The sequence below is a fragment of the Hippopotamus amphibius genome, chromosome 15, assembly GCF_030028045.1.
Source record: "Hippopotamus amphibius kiboko isolate mHipAmp2 chromosome 15, mHipAmp2.hap2, whole genome shotgun sequence".
In the NCBI taxonomy this organism is placed as follows: domain Eukaryota; kingdom Metazoa; phylum Chordata; class Mammalia; order Artiodactyla; family Hippopotamidae; genus Hippopotamus; species Hippopotamus amphibius.
In genome coordinates this window covers 10,306,021-10,329,956 of record NC_080200.1, presented here as the reverse complement: position 1 = coordinate 10,329,956, position 23,936 = coordinate 10,306,021, and the positions used below count along the sequence as shown (strand labels likewise).

Sequence of the window (23,936 nt, the reverse complement as noted above, 5' to 3'; positions counted from 1 at the left end):
TGTGTTGAATTGTCGTTAGTTTGATTAATATTTGTCTTGGTGTATTTCTCCTTGGGTTTATTCTGTATGGGACTCTCTGTGCTTCTTGGACTTGGTGAATTATTTCCTTTCCCATGTTGGGGAAGTTTCCCACTATAACCTCTTCAACTATTTTCTCAGACTATTTCTTGTTTTCTTCTTCTTCTGGGATGCCTATAATTCGAATGTTGGTACGTTTAAGGTTATCACTGAGATCTCTGAGACTGTCTTCTAATCTTTTTTTCTTTTTTTTTTCTGCTCTGTGGCAGTTATTTCCCCCATTCTATCTTCCAACTCACTTATTCATTCTTCTGCCTCAGTCATTCTGCTGGTTATAGCATCTAGAGTATTTTTAATTTCAGTTATTTTGTTATCCATTGCTGTTTGTTTTTCTGAGTTCTTATGAACTGTTTCTTGTACTTTCTCTATTTTGTTATTGAGATTTTGTATCATTTTTACTATCATTACTCTAAATTCTTTTTCAGGCATTTTTCCTATTTCCTTTTCATTTATTTGGTCTTGTGGGTTTTTTTCCTGCTCCTTTGCCTGCATGGGGTTTCTTTGTTTCCTCATGGTTGTCCAAACTTTTGGGGTTACTTGTCCTGGCGATAGAGGTGTTTATAGAAGACTGTCCAAGCCTCAGACTAATGTCCAAGTATTGGATTAAATGAATATTAAGTCTAGGAAACACATACATATATAAGACACACAATTACTGAATCCGTTAGGACATAAGGCTCTAGAAAGACCTGACAGAACCCCAGTGTGCTATCAGATATTCAAAGAGAAACCCAACAGAAATTGACAACTGAAACAGAACAAATCAGAGACAAAAGCAAAAGCAAACAAACAACAAATAACACCCTACACCTACAAACATCAGTCCAGGGAGATTTTGTAAGCTAGGATCAAATATAGAAAAGAGCTGGAGTACCACCAAAGAGAATGGAGATTCTCAGAATGTTATTAGACAACTGTACTAAGAACTAAGATAAAGACAAAAGCCTAATATTAAATACCAAGGCAGTGCATCATCTGGAGAATAGAGTAAGGAGTGTGAGCAGACCAATAGTGTTGCTTATAAATATGTTAAGATAAAATAAACTTAAAAAGGCTGGAAGAAAGGGTAACAGAAGAGCGTAGTGTGGTTGGAAATATGCAAATAAAAAGAAATGAATAGAAATGTATATAAGATAGGGATGAAAGGAAAGTATGAGAGATATTTTGTCCATACTACCAAAAACTTAGCTAGAAATAGAAGTATATAAAAAGGCAAAAAAAAAAAAAAAAAGAATAAAAAATTTCATTAAAAAATTATGTTATAAAACTTGTAGATCCCTTAGGGCTAAGATCATATTTAATAAATCAAAAAAAAAAAAAAAAAAGAGAGAGAGAGAGAGAAAGAAAGAAAAAAAAAAACCAGAACTGATCCCAGAATGGACCAGTTCAATAGGTATTGATACTACTATTTCTGTTTCCTTAGCGTCTCAGCTGTAAGTGTCCTTCTCCTTGCCTTGGGTTTTTTTTTTTTTTTTGCGTTATTCTGTGACCAGCAGAGGTTCCTTTATTGTTCGTCTGTAAGCGTCGGTGCGTGGGGAGAGAGAGGGTACAATAGTGGCTCCTTCTCCTGGGAGTGAGTGAGCAGTGGCACACTGTTGTTTCAGTTGGGCTTGGAGGTGCCTGTTGCAGAGGGCGCTGGTGGCTCAGGTGTAAACAGAAAGTCTTAGAGTTGGGCCTCTCTCGGGGTTTTTTTCTTATTAATGCTGTTGTTTTTTTTTTTTTTTCTCTCGGCTGCCTCCCTGCTGCTGGTGTTGCAAGGGGTTTTAATCTAGCCCTGCCCGAGTGCCTGAGGGTGCTTGTTATCCCTGAGCTCCTTAGGTGGCCCGCAGGGCGTCTCTCCACTGCCTGTTGCAGAGGCACCGAAAGAGAGGGAGAGGCTATGCTGGAGGCTCCTCCCCCCTGCCCATGAGCCTGCAGCCTCCAGCCGCCATCATGGCCGGGCAGCTCTCAGGGATGGGCACTCCTCTCCGCCGACCTCCTCCCTCCTGTGCTCTCGGTCGGTCACCCTACCGGCAACAATGTTTCTCACCCTGAACCAGCTCTCCGGTTCCCACGCTCCCGCTCCTGGACCCTCCGTTCAGCCACGTATCAATATCTCGGTCCGGGAACGCTGAGCTGCGCTGTGGACCCTCCGTATGTTTCTCACTCCCTCCCGTCTGCCACAGCTCCGCCGCTTCACCCTCTTTGAGCCGTCGTAGATGCCTCCCTACCGGCTATGTCGGGCTCCCCGCAGCCCTTTCTGGTGTCCGAGGCCGTCTGCTGGTGTTCAGCTGGTTCTCTGTGGGAATTACTGCTTCCCTCCGTGCATTCCCAATGCATCTGTGGAGAGGGATGCACTCCAAGTCTCTCTACTTCGCTGCCATCTTTTTCTCTCAACAGCTGATCTTTCAGCAGAAACTCTGCAGGCCAGAAGGGAGTGGCAAGATATATTTAAAGCAATGAAAGGGAAGAAAAAAAACTACAATCAAGATTATTCACATAGCAAAGATCTCATTCATATTCGATGGAGAAATCAAAATCTTTACAGAGAAGCAAAAGCTAAGAGAATTCAGCACCACCAAACCAGCTCTACAACAAATGCTAAAGGAACTTCCCTAAGTGGGAAAAACAAGAGAGAGAAAAGGATGTACAAAAACAAACCCAAAACAATTAAGAAAATGGTCATAGGAACATACATATCAATAACTACCTTAAATGTGAATGGATTAAATGCTCCAACCAAAAGATACTGACTGGCTGAATAGATACGAAAACAAGACGCATATATATGCTGTCTACAGGAGACCCACTTCAGAACTAGGGAAACATACAGACTGAAAGTGAGGAGATGGACAAAAATATTCCATGCAAAAGAGTGGAATATTCCATTTCAAAAGAAAGCTAGATTAGCAATACTCTTACAATACTCATATCTGATAAATAGACTTTAAAATAAAGACCATTACAAAAGACAAGGAAGGATATTACATAATGATCAAGGGGTCAATCCAAGAAGAAGATAAAACAATTGTAAATATTTATGCACCCAGCATAGGAGTACCTCAACACATAAGTCAAATGCTAACAACCATAAAAGGGGAAATTGACAGTAACACAAGAATAGTAGGAGACTTTAACACCCCACTTATTATGATTTGTATGGGAATGTAAAAGATACCAAATAGCCAAAGCAATCTTGAGAAGGAAAGATAGAGTTGGTGGAATTAGGCTTCCTGACTTCAAACTATACTACAAGGCTATAGTGATCAAGACAGTATGGTACTGGCACAAAAACAGAAAGGTAGATCAATGGAACAGAATAGAGAACCCAGAGGTAAACCTACGCACATATGGGTAGCTTATCTTTGACAAAGGAGGCAAAATTATACAGTGGAGAAAAGACAACCTCTTCAATAAGTGGTGCTGGGAAAGCTGGACAGCCACTTGTAAAAGAATGAATTTAAAGCATTCTCTAATATCATAAACAAAAATAAAATCAAAATGGATCAAAGACCTAAATGTAAGGCCTGACCATACAAATCTCTTGGAGGAAAACATAGGCAGAACATTCTATGACATAAATGACACCAAAATCTTTTTTGATTGACCTCCTAGAGTAAAGGAAATAAAGAAAATGGGACTTAATGAGACAAAAATTTTTGCACACATGAGGAAACCATAAATATGATGAAAAGGCAATCCTTGGAGTAGGAGAAAATATTTTCCAATGAAGCAACTGACAAATGATTAAACTCCAAAATATATAAGCAGCTCACACAGCTCAATATCAAAAAAAGAAACAACCAAATCCAAAAATGGTCAGAAGCAGACATTTCTCCAAAAAAGACATACAGATGGCCAACAAACACATGATGCTCAAAAAGATGCTCAAAATCACTAATCATTAGAGAAATGCAAATCAAAACTACTATGAGGTATCATCTCACACAGGTCAGAATGGCCATCATCAAAATTCTAGGAACAATAAATACTGGAAGGGCTGTGAATAAAAGGGAACCCTCCTACACTGCTGGTGGGACTGTAAAGTGATACAGCCACTATGGAAAATAGTATAGAGGTTCCTTAATAAATTAAAAATAGATGACCCAACAATCCCACTACTGGGCATATACCTGTAGAAAACCATAAATCAAGAAGATACATGTACCACAATGTTCACTGCAGCATTATTCACAATAGCCAGGATGTGGAAGCAACCTAAATGTCCACTGACAAATGAACGGATAAAGAAGATGTGGCACATATATACAATTGAATATTACTCAGCCATTAAAAGGAATGACATGGAGTTATTTGTATTGAGGTGGATGGACCTAGTGTCTGTGATACAGAGTGAAGTAAGTCAGAAAGATAAAAACAAATACCATATGCTAATACATATGTATGGAATCTGAAAATATGGTACTGCTGAACTCAGTGGCAGAGGAAGACTAAAGACACACATGTAGAGAATAGAATTGAGGACACTGATTTGCCTTATAGAACTTATTCTACACTGTAGTTCTCTATGGAAACACATGTACTAATGATCTTTGTAGCAGCCCTTCTCATCCTCATTAGTAGCTCTCATTTCCCCATTAGTACTTGTTATGGACTGAATATTTGTGTCCCCCCAACATGCATTTTTTACACCCTACATCCAATGTGATGGTATCAGGAAGTGGGCCTTTTGGGAGGTAATTAGGATTTGATGAGGTGATAGAAACAGAGCCCTCATGACGGGGATTCGTCCCCCTGTGAGAGTCATGAGAGAGTTTACTTTTTCTCTCTGCTCTCTGCCCTGTGAGGACACAATGAGAAGTGGACAGTCTGCAACCCAGAAGGGAGTCTTCGCCATAATCTGATCATGGTGGCACCTAGATCTCAGACTTCCATCCTCTGGAACTGAGAAAATTACATTTTTGTTGTTTAGAAGCCCCTCAGTTTATGGTATTTTGTTACAGCACTCCAGACTGACTAAGACGGCTCTCTTTTCTTCAAGTAAAAGGAAGAATTTTTGTAACCAATTCATTTTTTGATACAATTTCCCAAATAAGCAGTAGTCTCTCTATACACTCTGATTTGCCATGTTTCCTATTCATCAAAATTGTTATAAATAAGGCTCCCATATTTTTTCCTCATAAATTGTTTCGAATCCAGGTTTTTACTATAATGGTTTTGTGATATTAAGAATTTGAGCCTTAATAGCTTACTTACAAGTAATTAGTTATCTGTCTTCTGAATAGGTTCAGGGTTCAAATTCAAAAGTTTTGAAAAGAAAAACCATTGAAAACATCTATCTCAGCCCTCTGAAGGAAGGAAGGGAGACAATGAGGAAGAAAGGAAAGAAAAAAATTGAATTTGTTCTTGGAAATGTTCAGTTTGATGTGTCTACGAGACACCCCATTAATACTTTCCACTTGGCAATGGAATGTGCTGGTCAGGTATTCTGTGTTAATGAGAGTAGTGGGAAATAAATCTGTCTCCATCCAGGGCTGCTTGCACAGACATAGCAGTGGCTGAAAATTTTCCATTCTTTTATCTTTGTACCCTGAGGGAGCTGAATTATTTGGAGAGTAGAAAGAAAATAGAACAGCTTATTTAATGAGGAGCTGTGAGAATCCAACCCCTGAGATGCTGGAAACTTTAAACATGTTCCTTTTGCCCCTTTCCTATAATTCTCTGGGCCCAGCCAGGTGAAAACACAACTGCACTTACCAAGGAGAACAGAAAGCTTCTCTGATAACTATGGGAGAGTATGTCCCAGGAAGGTCTTGTGGAGTAAGAAGGAAAAGAGGAGAGAAAGTGGGTACCAGGTTTTACCTCTAAAGTAATGAGACTGAGACTGTATCATGTACATTTAGTCTATGACAGTGAGGTCGCTGTGCTTTGAAGGTGTTCAGTTTCTACTGAAACCAGTCTCTCTCAGATCTTGCTCTTTCCTTCTCTCTCTTCTTGGACTCTAGACCTTCTTTCCAATAAGAGTTATTTCCTAGAGAATCTCCACCTCTTCTCTGCTCTTTCCTATGAATTGTAGGCTCCTATTTGAGTTCCTGTGCCCAGATATTCATTCATTAACTGATTACTGGAGATTTATCATGCACCAGGTATTGTCTTATTTATTCCTCATGTGATTGGATTTTTCAACTATATTCTTTAACTGTTTTTGTAGCGGATTCAACTTACTGATAAAACAATAGGAACGTAATGATTATTGTCATTGTTTCCCTTTAGTGTCCACAATATCATCTACAAATAGTTTAATTATTTCTGAAGTTCTGTACTCAGGGTCATTTTCTTTTCTCATCTTCCCAAATTCTTTAATTGTTCAGGATAAAAGGGAGTGATTGAAGCTAGAGTAGACCGCTTTGTCCTGCTCATGAATTTAACACAAATATTTTGGTGCTTTACTGTAGCATATCCTGCTGGCTATGGTTTTAAAATATCTACTCTTTATTGGGTTAAGAAACTGTCTTTGGTTTCCCCATTTAGCGAGAGGCTCTGTTGTGGCTGCTAACCACAGGAATGGCTCTTACATTTTGGCAAATGCATTTTCTTTTGTGATTATGGTTATGCTTTCTTTTCATTGACCTATTTTTGTAATGAATTGTGTTAACAAACCTCATAGTATTAAGCCAAATTCCCATTCCTGGAATAGTTATTGCTTATTCCTGATAGATTATTCTCATAGATATGAATGAACTTTATTTAATTTTACTATTCTATTTTGTATCTACATTCAGGTGCGTGATGAACTTGGAACGTTCTTTTTTTGTGTTACAGTCGATACTTATGACCTCAATCTTTATTATATATCTAACATGTGCATGTGTTGAGCACCTACTATGTGCCAGGCACTGTGTAATTCCCTGGAAACAAAACAATGAGCAAAAACTGTCACAACCTCTGACCCACAAATAAACATAAAATCACCCCCATAGGAGGCACATCAAGGATAGTGCAGGATGCTCGACTTGTGGGCCTCACACTCTGTCCTCCTGACCCTCACTCTGTTCTCCTTCTCACTGACCTCTCACATCCGTTCCATTACTAAGCTCAGCAAACCCAGGGTAACCATGAATTCTGTTCTCCTAGCCTAAAATGCTTGCCCTTTCCTTATTTCATCCAATTAACAATCACCTATCTTTCCTCTCCAATATTTGTGTTTCAGAGAGGATTTTTCTACCTACCTCCCCAAGGCAAATTAGTCCTCAATGACATTTTGTCTCTTTAATCAATTAGCATTCTCTATACATTAACAACACTAAAACTTTTTCTATCATAAAGGATGGAAACATTTATTTTCAAACCTTAAATTTTCCTTTCAATTTTAATAAATTTGATATGTAGAGGCCTTGAATATTTAAATCAAATCTATCTTTTTTTTGCAATTAAGTCCACTGAGTTTTTCATACAACACATTTCCACTTGTGAGCATGAACACATGAGCTCACCGTTTCACACACGCTTCGTATTTTATTTTAATGGTTTTGCGATCTTATTTCCTCCTCCTATCTATGTAGTTCCTATGTGTTTTCTCTTCTTGGAAGAATCTACCTGGCAGGCAGCCCCAGGAAGAAGGAGCCATAGAGATCATCGCTAATTAGAAGTGCTACAGGGCAGTGAACAGAGATAACAGAGCTGTTGTGTTTATCACGATCAGAATTCCCTCTTTGATGGCTGCCCCTGTTTAAGGAGAATATTGATCAATGATAGCCATGCAAGACAAATGTGAAGAACAGAATTTCACATTTATCAGAGGTCCACTGTATGTCACTAGAAAACTCACATGCATCATGTCATTTAATTCACTCCTCAATCTTACAAGGTAGGGGATATTTACCGTTCCCACTGTAGAGGTACGTATCTGCAGCTGCGAGAGAGTAAATAACTTTGTCAAGGTCACAAAGATAAAATTGGTAGATCAAAATTCTATTCTAGGAAGCTTGACTCAAGATCCCATCTTATAAATCAAAGCTCTACACTGTACTGTGAGAGAGTTATGTATCAACAATAATTGTCATAAAAGATTAATATTTATAATGATAATATCTATCATTTATTGATATTATACTGTGCACAAAGGCATTTTCACATGCTACTAAGAAGGTAATAGCAGTAAGCACATTTTTATAAAGAAAAAAAGACACATGAGGTTAACAGGGACATCAATAGGAAGTGTCGTGACAGAATTAAGATTAAACTGACAGCTCATGTCTTAATCACTATTATAGAGCTATGAGAATGAAGAAAGTATAGAGATTATTTTTTAAAAATACCTTAAGTTTCTTCAATTACTTTGGAAGGATCATATCAAAGAAGAAATTGGTTTATGTCCATAGATTCAATAAAAGATTTAGAACCAGGGTCTAGGACATAAATATTCAGCAGACTGAATTAAAGAAAGCCTGTATAATTGCACACATTTAAAATGAAATTGGGCTACCATTTGAATGAGTGACTCACTGGCATAGGAAGGCCTAATAGAGAGTGAAGGATGTCCATGAAAAGGTGGAATCAAAAAGCGAATACTTAAAAAGTCCACAAATAATAAAGTCAGAAGAGGATGTGGAGAAAAGGGAATCTTCCTAGACTGTTTGTGGGACTGTAAACCGGTGCAGCCATATGGAGAACAGTATGGATTTTCCTTAAAAAACTAAAAATAGAGCTTTCATATGATCCAGCAATCCCACTTTGGGGCATATATCCAGAAAAGACGAAAACTCGAATTTGAAAAGACACATGAAGCACAATGTTTATGGCAGTACTATTTACAATAGCCAAGGCATGCAAAACAATCCAAGTGCCCATCAATAGACAATTGGTTTAAGAAATTGTGATGTGTGTGTGTGTGTGTGAGTGTGTGTGTGTATACACATGCAATAGAATATTACTCAGCCATAAGAAAGAATGAAATATTGCCATTTGCAGCAACATGGATGGACCTAAAGATTATCATACTAAGTGAAGTAAGTCAGAAAAAGACAAATATTATGTGATGTCACTTAAATGTGGAATCTGAAAAATAATACAAATGAATCTATATACAAGGCAGAAACAGACTCACAGACAAAGAAAACAAATTTATAATTACCTAAGGGGGAAAGGAGAAGGGGAAGGATAAATTAGGAGTATGGGATTAACAGATACAAACTACTATACATAAAATAGATAAGCAAGAAGGATTGACTGTATAGAACTGGGAACTATATTCATTAGCTTGTAATAAACTATAATGGGAAATATTGTGAGAAAATATATATGTATAATTGAATCACATTGTTGTACAACAGAAACAACACAATATTGTAAATCAACTATACTTCAAGTAAAAAAAAAAGGTGATGACTAGCTGAGGTGCCATTTGGCTGTTTGAATATTGCTTCTGCCTCCTTCCCCAGCAGACATGCCAGCTACATGGGAGCAGGAAATCTCACAGGAGTATCACAATTCCTCCTCCTGGGACTTTCAGAAGATCCAGAACGGCAGCCCCTCCTCTTTGGACTGTTCCTGTCCATGTACCTGGTCACTGTGCTCGGGAACCTGCTCATCATTCTGACCATCAGCCCTGACCCCCACCTCCACACCCCCATATACTTCTTCCTTGCCAACCTGTCTTTTGTTGACATCTGTTTCATCTCCACCACTGTCCCAAAGATGCTGGTGAACATCCAGGCACAGAACAAAGACATCTCCTACATAGGATGCCTCACTCAGATGTATTTTTTTATGGTTTTTGATGGAATGGATGATTTTCTCCTGACTGTGATGGCCTATGACGGGTTTGTCGCCATCTGCCACCCCCTGCATTACATGGTCATCATGAACCCTCACCTCTGTGCCTTCCTGGTCCTGATGTGTGGGTTTGTCATTTTATCCATCTCCTTGTTTCATATTCTACTGTTGAGGCAGCTGACCTTCTGTATTGGCACTGAAATTCCACATTTCTTCTGTGAACTGACTCAGATTCTCAAAGTAGCCTGCTCGGACACCCTCATCAATGACGTCTGCTTATATGTGGCCACTGGCCTTTTGTTTGCATTTCCTCTCTCTGGAATCCTCTTTTCTTACTCTCAGATTGTCTCCTCCTTAATGAAGATGGCCTCCACTGAGGGCAAGTACAAAGCATTTTCCACCTGTGGGTCTCACCTCTCTGTGGTCTCCTTGTTCTATGGGACAGGCCTGGGGGTCTACCTCACTTCTTCTGGGGCCCTTTCTTCCCAGAGAAGCTCTATTGCCTCAGTAATGTACACTGTGGTCACCCCCATGCTGAACACCTTCATCTACAGCCTGAGGAACAAGGATGTGAAGGGGGCCCTGGGAAGGCTCCTCAGTTGAGGTGCCCTTTGTCCGTGATGGGCCACTGGCTTCAGAACTAAGTGGACACTGTGGGTCCCAAAGGCAGATGTAAACTTAAATCTCCTGGTTCTTTTTCTCCCTTAAAAGACATATTCATTTCTTCTATTCCTGAAGCACCTGTGACTACACTTTTTTTTTTTGTATTAATTTCTCCACAACAACCTCCTCAGTAATTCCTTTTTGACTTTTTTCCTTATATGCAGCCCTTAGAATTCCATTTGACCATCTTCCTTGCAGCCATCCTTACCGTTTGTAACTTTAGATTTAAAGCAATCATCAAGTGCTGCCGTGGCTGCCCCCAAATTATCCTCTCAAGCATTGGTGTTCTTCATCTTCATTTGGTCCTGTGCCTGTTTTCCCCAGAAGAAATGGGATGAAAATCATACAATAGTCATAACAAAGTGCTTCCTATATCGAGTGTGCTTGTTTCTTCATATGTGTGACTTTATACCATCCTGAAAACATTTATATGAGACATTTTCTCTTATTCACCCCACTTTTCAAAAGAAAAGACTGAAATTGACATATACTATAACCTGAATTACTGACACTGTCTCTGCCATCCTACTTTTCATAGGAACAGTGATGTGATTTTCAACTTGAAAGTAGGAATCTAGATTTGAAAGCTGATTGGTTGAGATGATTCATAGTAATTATACTGCCTAGGAAAACTGCGATGATGCTTCATATTTTCTAATTCTTCCTTCCACTCCTTTAAAATTTGACCTTTATTTTCCATCATGGTAATTTTAAGACACACCCTCTAAGATCCTAAAACAATTAATAAAGAATCCAAAAAAAAGAGTTATTTCCTCACATGGTTTAACCTTTTTCTCTGGGACTCTCTGGAGATGCCATCGGGAATGGCAGTTACTCATCTGTGGAATGTGTTCAGAACTTAGCTCACTCTTTGAGGATAATGTTGCTAGAATTGACTCTACAGTGAAGGATGAAGTAGCAGATGCTGTCAACATTCCTCCTACAGTCCCTGGGATCCTCTCACCATCTCTATTGCATGACTGTCTATGGCCAGCACCAGCTGAAACGTACTTTGCCCAATATGTGGTGGCAGAAGTGACAGGGAATTATGCCCCATCAGACACAGTCCTTGATGGAGAGGTGTGGGATACACCATGTCTCTCATCTTTTAGCTCGGATAGTTCTGAGGTTTGAATTTTGTATCATTTTCCAGAATTTCCTCACAGGATGAAAACTCTGCTTATTTACTGTGGTAGCTGACAATGCAAGCTTCTTTTGGATATATTTCCTTCCCGTGTTGTCTTCTCCTCTCTCCCATCCACATTCCTTGCCCCTTCCAATAAAGTGCTTGCACATGCATCCCTGGCTCAGCATCTGTTTCTGTGGGAACCAAAACTAACACAGGTGATAAGGACGGATTTATCAAGGGGACTGCCCTGGAGGTGCAGTGGTTAAGACTCTGTGCATCCACTGTAGGGGGAGTAGGTTCTGTTCCTGTTCAGGGAACTAAGATCGTGTATGCCTGCCCAGTGTGGCAAAAAAACAAAAAACAAAACCAAAAATGAACCAACCAAACAAAACAAACAAAACCACAGCAACAACAGCAACAAAGACATTTATCAAGAGAGTGTCATGAAAGGAATTAGGGACTTTGGAGGAAAAAAAAGAAACTAATTATTGGGGTATTGGGGGCATAGTAAGGACTGCAAACTTTCACAAAAATCATAATTTGTTCTAGAGGAAAGACTTCTTTGATGTGGTTTCAACTTACTTTGATTCCATTAAGCTTAATCTAATGTGCATTTATTTTCAACTGTGTGCAAATTGAGGAGGGCACAGGAGAGGCTCACGTGGTTGCAAGGCAGAGTGGTGAGCATAATAATTCTGGTGTGTAGTAGATCTTGTTGAAAATAAAGGTCAACATTTTCAACTCACTTGGAGTAACTCCAGGAAAAGTTATTTAACATTTTATCTTTTAACATTTTATTGAAGTATAATTTACATATATGAAGTTTACCCATCATTACTGTAAATCCAACAACTTCAGGAAAAGTATAGTTATGTGATCATCACCACAATCCAGTTTTAGAATATTTCTATCACTTCAAAAATACCCTTGTCCCCATTTGCAGTTAACTCCCACTCCCACCTCAGCCCTAGGAAACCACTTATCATTTTTGTTCTAGAAATTTTGCCTTTTCTTGATATTTTATGTAAATGGAATCATACAGTATGTGATTTTCTATACTTGGCTTCTATTTTGCATATTTGTGAGGGTCATCCAGGTGGAAGTACAGGTCAATATTTGATTTCTTTGAATTACAGAATAGTATTCTATTGTATGTATATAGCACTTTTTACTTATCCATTTAGCAGTTGATTTACATTTGGGTATTTCTCGTTTAGGTTTATTATGAATAATGCTGCCGTGAACAGTTGTGCCTCTGTCCTTGTGTTGACACCCATTTTCATTCCTCTTGCAGTGCAGTTACTAAGTCATATGGTAAATTATGTTTAACTATTTAAGACACTGCCAAACAACTTTCCAAAGTGGCTGCACCAATTTACATTCCCACCAAGAATCCATGAAGGTTCCAATTTTTCCACATCTTCAACCACACTTGGTATTCCAGAAAAACTTCTAATAGGAGAATATGCTTGAGTGTCGAATAAAAAATAGTGAGTAGAAATTTAACTAGAGAACATGGTTGGATGACATTAAAGAGTGAGGTATACCAGGAAGATATATAGAACTTATGGCTGAATTATTAGAAATAAGATTGGATACATAGGAGGATACATCATCAAGAGTCTAACTGGACATACTAAGTATTTTGTAAGCAATTGAGAACCAGATCCATTCTGTAATTGTAAGTATAATATGAGGACTTCAGGATTGCCCTGAAGGGGAGAAACTGGAGGAAGAGGGAGAGTTACAAGGCTGTGAAAATAGTTCAGGGTAGAGAAGGTGGGGACCTGACCTGAGTCAGTGGCAAGGGGGTGGGTAGATTTTGGAAGAAAGTTGTATTAGTTGCCTATTGCTGAAATAACAAGTTGCCATAAGTCTAGTGGCTTAAAATGACACAAATTTATTATCTGGCAATTCTGGAGGTCAGAAATCTAACGTGTCAGCAGGGATGTTTTCCTTCTGGTGGCTCTAGAGGAGGATCTGTTTCTTTGCCTGTTCCAAATTCTAGAGGCCCCTGTATTCACTGGCTTGTAACTCCTTCCTACATTTTCAAAATCAGCAATATAGCATCTTCAAATCTCTCTCTAGCCATCCTGCCTTCCTCTTATCAGGAAGTTTGTGATTATATTAGCCCACCTAGATGATACAGGATAATCACCTCATCTCAAGAACTTTACTTAATTTCTTCAGGAAAGTGCCTTTTTCCTTCTATGGCAACACATTTACAGTTTCTGGAGATTAGTAGACATTTTTGGGAGGATGTTATTAAACCTACAACAGGAGGTGTATGATATAGAATTTGCCAATAATTGATCAGTAAGGCTTTGATCTGAGAAGGTAGAAGGTCCGTCATGGCACTCCTGATTTTCATTGGGCAAGATCATCCCACAGTCCACCTAAAAATAAGGTGCACCAGGTAGATCTGCTTTGGTGGCAAGTGTCAGAAATGAGAATTTCCTGATGCATCTAAACATAGTTGAGCAGAGGCTCAGCTGGACACTGGTACAAATGGACACAGGGACTCAAACACCATGAAGATTTCCCTTCAGATTTTCAGCTTTCTTTTCTCAGACTGGCTACTCCCAGTAGCTCGGAAAAGACATGGAAGCCAGCAGCTCTTACAACTCAAACGTGGTAGCTTCATTGCTAAAGAAGAACTGGATGTATTTTAGCTGCTCAGTAATTTTATATATATATATATACACATCACATTTATATATATAATATAGTATATATATTATATATATATATACACACACACACATCAGAAAATAATTCTTATTGGTACAATCATGTCCTCTGTCTGCCTTGGACCAGTCAACTGTAGTCAAGAGACAATGTGACTGGCAGCCCATTCAGAACCACATTCACGTATTCAATTTATCAAACTTATTTTTACTGAGTATTTACTATGTGTCAGTCAGTATTTTAGGCTCAAGTACCGTAGGATGAAGAGAATCAGGAGTATGGGGAGGGCATGTTTGCCTAGTGAAAAGGATGGTCTTAGTAAACCTCACTGAGAAAGTTAGGTTTGTAAAGATGGTGAATGACTTAGGTGAGTGGCATCTGTGGAAAGAGTGCCCCAGGCAGAGGATAAGGTTAATACAAAGATCCTGAGGTGGGAGGTTGCCTGGGGGCAATGTAGCTGGAGCAGAACAGGTGAGGGGGAACACAGCAAGAGGACAGGTACCAGGGGCTGATCATGTGAGGCTTTCTCTGCCATTGAAGGACTTTTGCTTTCATCTTCTCTGAGTGATGTGAGGAGTAATGGTAGGGTTTTGAGCAGACATATGACATGATTAGGAATTTTAAAAGGTTATTCTGGATGCTGAGTTGAGCATGGGCTCTAGGGTGTGAGGAAGCCAGCTTAGAGCCTACCTACAGGCAAACCAGGTGAGATATAGGTGGGTAGGACCAAGGTGGGGATAACAGTGTAAGGGTTGAGAATCGGTCAGTTTAGCTATATTTTGAAGGCAGAGCCAAAAGGATTTGCTTCCAGGCAGGATACAGGTGTGAGAGAAAGAGAGAAGACAAGAATAACTCTAGGGCTGGGGCCTGAACAACTGAAAAAATGAAATTGCATCCATGAGACAGGGAGGGTAAGGATGGAGTAAATTTGGGAAGGAAAGAGTACATCAGAGATTCCTGTTTGAAATGTCAAAATTGAGATGTTTCAAGTTGATAAACATTACATGATTCCACTTCTATGTGGTAGCAAGAGACAGAAAATAGAATGGTGGTTTCTAGGGGCTGGAGGAAGGGAGGAAATAGAATTAGTGTTTAATGGGTACAGAGATTCAGTTTGGGAAGATGGAAAAGATCTGGAGACAGATGGTGGTGATGGTTGTCCAATGATGTGAATGTGCTTAATGCCAAGGGTACAGAATAGTACACTTAAAATGATTAAGATGCAGATGGATCCAAAAAAGTATATTTCTGTGATTTATGTCAAAGTGTGTTCTGCCTGTTTTCCTCTAAGAGTTTTATAGTATCTGGCCTTACATTAGGTCTTTAATCCATTTTGAGTTTGTTTCTATATGGTGTTAGAGAATATTCTACTTTCATTCTTTTATAATTAAGTTATATAAACCTAGCCACAATAAAAAAGTAGCACAAAATAATGGAGAAAGATTGAGATTTATTTTAGATACTGTTTTCAATACCATTACAAAATAATAGAGATTGGTTGGAAATTTTTAGGTAAAAGTTTTAATATCATTCCTCAATAGTCTAGGCTAAGGTTTCTCAACCTATACAATATTGACATTTTTGGTGTGTTTTCTGTTTCATAAGGGACTATCCTGTATATTAAATTATATATATATATATAATGTCACACTGTGCGGCATGTCGGATCTTAGTTCCCCAACCAGGGATCGAACCCATGTCCTCTGCATCCCTGCATTGGAAGCATGGAGTCTTAACCACTGGACTACCCAGGAAGTCCTTTGTATGATATTTAAAAGCATTCCTTGCCTCTGCCCACTAGCTGCCAGCACTGAGTTATAATAAGCAGAAATGTCCCCTCACATTGCAACTCTTCCAGAGGGGGCAAAATCAGCCTGGTTGAGAACACTGGAGTAAAACAAAATTCTGTGCATTCCAGAGTTGATGGCGTGTGCTTTCAAAGACATGGGATAATAGGAAAAGCAACATTTTAGGGAGGATAAAAAATCAGTTTAATCTTGGAAATGTTGAGTTGAGGGACCCATGGAACACCCCATTATTATCTCAGAAAAGGTATTGGTCTGGCTCTCATCAGTTTGCACAGTTGGCAGTACAAGTCAATTAGTTATACAGACAGAAGTTCCTGCTGAGAGTCAGGAGTTAGAAAGAGAAGCCAATGCTTGACTGAATCCTACCAATGATGCTTCAGTTCTCAGTTATAGGACCTCCACTGGATATGTGATATCATTAGTCACTACACCATCCATCACAACATTAGCCACCATTGTAATTACATACTTATTTGTACAATTATTTTACTAATGACTGCATCTTTAAAACCTTCACTTAAATTTTGAATCTTATCACTTTCTAACTTTTGAGGATAACTTACACTATCACTTCCTTTCTTAATCTTTTATATTTCAGTGTCTGCATGCAATGTTATAATACCCAGTGTTCCACACTCCCATTTCGTTCAATGAAAATAAAACTCACTCATAGACCCTTACTCCCCTTTGGGTATTGCCCCAAACTTGTAAAGAACTTGGTCTGTGCTTGCTACTTCCATTTCCACACTGCTCACTCTCTCCTCAACCAACTCATCTGGAGTCTTTCTACCTCCATCACACTTGCCTTCCCTGAGGTCTGCAGTGACCTCATGTGACACATACATTCTAAGAGATATTTCCATTCTCCAAAATGATTGATTTTCCTGTAACAATATCACTAAAGGCTGCGTTTTCTTTCTTGAAATCGGGACGTTTCTCATGCTTTTTATTTTTGTTACAATAGGATTTCCAGTGTCAAGTCCAGTGGGCAACTTGTAACATTAACACATCCCTCAGGGAGAAACTTTGTACTTTGATATTAAATCCTGTGAAGAGGAAGCAAGAATTAGGATATATTTTAAGGAGCCCTGGGAGACTTCTTCATAACGAAGCCTTTGTAATCTCCAGGGGAATCATCTTGACTGCAAACATTTGAGAATGCCAGATAAAGAAGGAATAATTAGCAGAAAGAGATTTGCCTTTCTTCACAGCTATCTTCAGGGAAACAGCAGTGGAAGAAAATTTCTTTTCTATTACTTTCCTTCTACCCCAAGAGAGTTTAATAGTTTAAAGAGTGGAATGATGATAGAACAATGTATTTAATGAGGCATTCTGAGAATTCAGGCATCAAAGTCCTGGAAACTTTTAAAATAAGCTTTCAGTGTTCCCATGGCAAAGCATCTTGGGCTTCTCAGAGATATGCTATGAATTCCCTTCTTAGATAACCTCCCTGTGCTTTCTGGAGGAAAAGCCATTGTAGGAAAAGAGCCAAGGCCACCAGGGGTTTTGATGATGCCCTCTCAAAGAGCCAGTGTATCCTAGTAAACCTGGTGGTGAGATAGAGGATGGGAGATGCAAGCAGTGGAGGGAAATCTTTCTTTAAAAAGAGTCCTAAGGGACACAGAGAAGAACAGTGTTTCTCATAGGGGTGTCTCCAGACCAGCAGCCTCAGCATCACCTGGAAACTTGTTAGGCACATTTTTGACCTTCATCCCAGATCTGCTAAGTCAGAAACTGCAGGGTCAGGCCCAGCAATTCGTGTTTAATAAGCCATTCATCTGGCTCTCACCCGTGGCTAAAATTTGAAAACACCTGCCCTAGGAGATTTGTTGGGATGGATGATGAAGGACCCTCACAGGGCTGCATCTTCAAATATTTGAGAGCTCTCTACTTCCTAAATCTGATCTACAAATGATGATATATTTATTTGTTACTTTAAAATGCTTATGCCCCCTTTCCTTTTCATCTAATGCATTTGTTTGAGTTATCACAATGATATTAAATACTATGGTTTATAGCAGTAATTTTTGCATGTTCATTAACTGTGATTTCTTACTGCTTCCTTGTTCAATTGAACACCGTGTCTCATTTGAAAATCAAAATTATTTCTTATTGAAAAGATATATCTTCATTTTTCTATCTTGAGAGCCTGTACCTCCCCACACACATATACACATATATACACATTACCATTTGCAGCAATAACTGTTAAAATTAACAAATACATTTTGATTCCTATCAAACGTCCCATGTTTTGTTTTGATATATTTATGCAATAAATTAGTGTAAATATACTTCCTAAAGTTGAAACATACTCAAATTCTTGGGATAGGCATTGTTGGCTCATGGTGTATTGTTTTTTAATGTACTGACCAAGATTGCCTTAATGTTCTCCTCAGGTTGAGTAAATTGTAAACAGCTTTCTTCCTGACCTTAGACCCCTGAATTCTCTTTTCTTAGAACACTTCCTTTAGAAAACTTCCAACTGTAAATTTTTTCTCTATCCTTTGACATATATGTACATTTTCTTCCATACCCTTGAAAGGTTTACAACCCAGGAAATGCCTCCTTCAATGATTTGGGGCCCATCTCTGGAATGTAAACATGAAAGAAGTTAGCACCTCCATATCCCAGTGTCTGTAGGAGGGGAGGAGCCTGGCTTTAATGAGCACCAATTAGCAAATACAGATTGCTTAATCATACAGAAAAAGATTTGCAAACTGAGGACTAACTCAATGTGCTTGACACATCCCACTGATCACCTTTCCCCACCAACATCCTCCAGTAATTTTGCACTAACTCACCCAGAACCAAAACCCCTCTTGCCTTCTATTCCAGCAGAGTTCATTTCAGGCTCTCTCCTCTTTTGCAGGAGTCTTAAAGAAAATCTTTGCTATTTCACTTTGGTGCAATTTTTACTTTGACAGTACAGATAAGTGCATTTAATACTTTATATCAGGTATTACAGCTCTACTCATGATATTAGTTGTCATTTATTTTCTTCTGTATTTTATTTGACAGTTTTAAGGCTAGTGTCCTTTACTAGCTAGTGCATATTTACTGAGCACTTATTTTGCAAGATCACGGGAATATGATGGTGGAATAAAAGGAAGTCTTTGGCCACATGAAGTTTATAGTTAGGATGATGGAGGGGGAATATACGGATTTAAAAAATTTTAAAGTGCTATAATATTGCAACTGCAATTGGTGCAAGAAAGGAAAACTGCAGGTGACTGGGAAGTGGGTGATGGAGAGCCAGGCATGGAATAGAAATAAGCGATGAGTATGAGTGGAGATAGGGGTGGAAAGAATGAGAAAGCATTCTCTTCCGAGTGAAGAGCCTGAATTTCATGCAGGGCTCTATGGACCATGGTAACTAAATTGACAGCCCTCCCAAGGGCCACTGGAAGCAGTGATGTGACTTATTGATCCACATGGTGATGGGGTGATGATCAAATTTGTAGTTTGGAAACATTGCTCTGGCCAGAATAAAACAAAAATACTGTGAAAACTCCTGCTGTTATATGAGCTGTAATCAGTTTAATTTATTTTTTTCAGCTTCATCGATATATAATTGTCTTATTGTGTAAGATTAAGGTGTACAATGTGATGATTTACTACAGGTATACATTGCAAAATGTTTACCACAGTAGGGTTAGTTAACACCTCCATCACCTCACATAGTTAACTTTTTCTAAATATGTGGTGAGAACGTTTAAGATCTAGTCTCTTAGCAACATTCAGGTGTATAATGCAGTATTGCTAACTATAGTCACCATGCTGACTAATAGTTAGACCTCCAGAATTTGTTCATCTTCTAAGTGAAAGTTGGTACCCATTGACCAATATCGCCATATATCCCCCACCCCTGTTCCCTGGAGAATCTACTTGTATGAAATCAAAATTAAGTTTTATAAAATGGGCAGCGATAAGAAAAGAGATCTATACCTGTACCAATCAGTGTGGTAGCACGTGAGAATAAATAGCTGGGTTATTTGATTCTAGATTTAAAAAAAATTGATAAACTGTAATTATTATTGGCCCCATTTTAAAACTGAGAAACTGACATTTCAATAGGCTCGATAACAAAGTTTTCAAATATAGTAAGTGGTTTCAACTACAACTCATACTTAGCATTACAGGTTGATGCAAGATAGGGGACATGGGCTCCAGTCTCATGAAAGGAATGTCAAAAATTTGGGAGCAATGTTTTAAAACTGCCATGATTTGAGTTTATATGGTTTTACCAAAGGAGGTACATGGAGAATCACAATGTTCCTGCAAAGCTCTTAAACTGATATGATTTAGAAGGAGACAAAGATAAAGAAAGAAGTTTGTAAACAGTTCACCTCTCTGCAAGGCAGTCATCCAATTCCATTGTTTTTATTTTCTGTCCATAAAGCAGATGGCGTTCCATGCTTCTGGGCATTATGGCCCCATGGGTGGCTCATCTGAACCTGCATTACATCTCTGCCAGTGTCTCTGCAATTGTGTCCAAGACCACAGGGCTTGGCTTTATTTCTGTCCCAACAGGCATCAATTATCCCAATTGAAGGTCCTGCCACTTCCAAGGGATTGACTCCGAGAAAGACACAATCTCTACAACTCAAGGTATTTAATTCTCTCTTCTTTCAGCCCAGTCCTAAGAGATCAAACTCTTGGAAAGAGACAGGAAACAGATGGTCCATCTGTCTCATACACTGTTTTCAACTTAGTCCTCTCATGGCACCAGTTTATACTTTCCAAGGATTTGCATGCTGGAGGGAGGGGTGTTCAGTGTGGTCACTGTGCTACTGAACTAAACTTGGGTCCTCTTGCTTGCACGCAGTGAAGCCAATCTACTGACCTCAGGTTGTTGTAAAGGGAAGTGCAGACTTTATTGCAAGGTCAAGCAGGGAATACTGGCAGCTAATGCTCAAAAGACCCTGAACTCCTGGCTGTCCTTCAGGGAAAGGTTTTTTAAAGACAGGATGAGGGAGATGTTAGCAGGGTGCATGAAGTGCTGGAGCACGATTCTCTGATTAGCTGGTGGTGAAGTAATAGAAAATCAACATCATCAACCTTCTGGTTCCAACCGGTCTGGGGTCTACTTCTTGTGGTCAGCCTGCAGTTAAATTCTTCCACTTGGTGGGAGATTCAGTATCTGCGAAACAGCTCAAGGATATGGCTCAGAATATTATCTACAGCTCTTGAGGAGGAACTAAAAATCCTTGACTTTGTTTAATGGTTAAATTATTATCAGTTTTCTTGCTTGACTGTTTTCCTTTCTTTCTGCACTTTTTCACTTCTCTGATTAAATTTGTTCATTGGAATTCAGGGAAGGCCTAGGAGGCTAACATTTTTTTCTGAAAACAAGTGGCAGGCAGAGGACATGTGGAGGGGTGTCTGTCCCATAGGGTCCTGCTCAACTACAATCCCTCATGTAACTTGAAAATATTTTCTCTTCTTTCACATACATAAATATGTTACTATGGAAAATGTGTGATTCTGTATTGTGTTTTTTAAATAGACGGGATTGTATTGATTATCTCGTTGCTATTTTTTCCTCTTCCACATGTTACATGGGATTCTGCAGTATGATTGCTATGCTTATTTAGTTATTTCCCTATTGATGGGCATGCAAGGATAGGAACAAATTGCAACTGGGCCTTAGTAGCTCTAGGCTTATATCCTGATGCTTTGCATCTTCGGTTTCTCTCCTAAGGACCCCCAAGGTGCAGAATAGAGGTCATTGTGTCTTTTTAGGATTTGTTCTTCAGTGTCCTAGGACATTGTTTACTCAAATGTCTGATCACTTGGCATGATTTTTTTTTCCTCAGGCACGAAAGTCTTTTATTTTAAACCACAAATAGCAGGTGGCCACAACTATCCATGTTTCATTAAAATCATGTAAAACCTAAGTACAAGAGCAACACTGATTATTGCTCTAGAAAAACTGCATGAAAAAAATTCAAATACAGTAAAAACACCAGAGTATGCACAGTATTAAAATTTTAAAGCAAGTGCATGGGATACTGAATCAATTTTACAGACAACCTCCCATATTAAATTGACATTTATTTTACTCAAGGATGATGGGAATTTCCAAAAAGCATGACTATGAGAAGATAAAATGTCCATCCTTATATATTTTTGTATGTCAACTAGTACAGTCCTAAAAAAATTAGCATTTACAGAATATTCAGTAGAAACAGCTTTTAAAAGCGGTCCCAAGAGGTGAATAAAAATCAACCCCAATTTTTGTAACAAATCATTCTCCCTCATTAGCTACAGATTCAGTTTTCTGTACCTTCCCTTCCAGCTTTTTGGTTTTCCTCCTTCTTTCCTTTGGCACCTATATTAACTTTAGTTCTGGGTTCTTTCTCTGCAGATGTTTTTCTTGGTTTAGTTGGTGGAAAAGGTTTCACTGACATCCTGGCAGACCTTCTGGTGGGCTCCTGTTTAGTTACTTTGGATCCATCCTTGCTCTCTGTATTCTCTGGAGACTTTCTCTTTGGCATAATGATGGTGTTTGTGTAGCTAAAAAGTAAAGCAATGGGGCTGGAACTGCTAGCACCATCACCGAACGCTGCTGCCACCACCACTGAACGCTGCTGCCACCACAGCTGCTCATGGACCTTGGTGAGCTTTTAAGTGTAGATTTTCAGGATTCATCAAATCTGTCTAGGCATGTGCCCCAACAAATTGAAAGAAGGAATTCAGAATCCTGTACACCAATGTTCACAGCAGAATTAATCACAATGGCCAGAAGATAAAAACCACCCACATGTCCATCAACAAATAATGAATAAACAAAATGGGATATATACATGCAATGGAATATTATTCAACCTTAAAAAGGAATGAAATTCTGATAGCTTTTGTAACATGGTTGTATCTTGAAAACACTTTTCTGTGTGAGATAAGCCAAACATAAAAGGATAAATATTGTATGATTCCATTTATATGAGATACCTGAATAGGCAAATTCATAGGGACAGAACATAGAATAGAGGTTTCCAGGGGCTGAGGGCAGAAAGAGGAATGAGAAGGGGTTGTTTAATGGATATAGATCTTCTGTTTGGATAATGAAAAAGGTTCTGGAAATAAATGGAAGTAATGATTGAATAACACTGTGAATGTACTTAATGCCACATAACTCTACACATAAAAATGGTTAAAATGGTAATTTTTGTTAGATACAGAAAATAGAAAATATATAACATAAATATTGTATATTATTACACATATGCAATAAAAATAAAATAAAATAAAATGTTATAATCTTTTAAAAGCAAATTCTCAAACTCTTCCCTTGGATAAGTTGTGTAGGAAGGCTGGGATAAGATAGGAAGCTATATATTAACAAAAGCCTCAGCTGATTTTTTTTCATTGTTGACACTTCATATTATTTTCTACCTGTCTTTTCTCTATATATACACAGTATTTTCTCTATATATACACGTCTTTTTAAATAGACACACACACACACACACACAACCACAATAAGTATCATTTTGTGCCTGTGTTTGTTTGTTTTCTTCATTTTCATTAATATTATGATAGTTTGGATAAAGCTCAAATTAGGAAACATTCCCTGTGGGGCCATGGTTCTCAAAGGATTGTTGTGGGGACCAGCAAAATCCAGAACTTTAAAAAAATCCAAATTATCAGACCCAAGCCCAGATCTACTAAGATAGATATTTGGGATGGGACTTGGCAATCCGTGTTGTAACAGAGTCTCAAACTCATCTTGGTGCAGGCTAAAGTTTGAGAACCATTACTCTAGCGAATCCTGGGATCCTTTGGTACTCTGCCATCTTCCTAATGAGGAAAATAGAAGTCAGAAAAACCTGACACTTGTCCCTAAGAGGAGG

At 38.6% G+C, this 23,936-nt stretch overlaps 2 protein-coding genes across 2 annotated transcripts; one reads left to right on the top strand and one right to left on the bottom strand.

Moving 5' to 3' along the window:
* Positions 1-9,474: 9,474 nt before the first annotated feature.
* On the top strand, positions 9,475-10,395 carry LOC130836902 (olfactory receptor 7D4-like). Its single transcript, XM_057709552.1, has one exon. The coding sequence runs from the start codon at positions 9,475-9,477 to the stop codon at positions 10,393-10,395; it is 921 nt and encodes a 306-aa protein (XP_057565535.1).
* Positions 10,396-22,355: 11,960 nt separating this feature from the next.
* LOC130837212 (high mobility group nucleosome-binding domain-containing protein 3-like) lies at positions 22,356-22,580 on the bottom strand. Its single transcript, XM_057710029.1, has one exon. The coding sequence runs from the start codon at positions 22,578-22,580 to the stop codon at positions 22,356-22,358; it is 225 nt and encodes a 74-aa protein (XP_057566012.1).
* Positions 22,581-23,936: the final 1,356 nt, after the last annotated feature.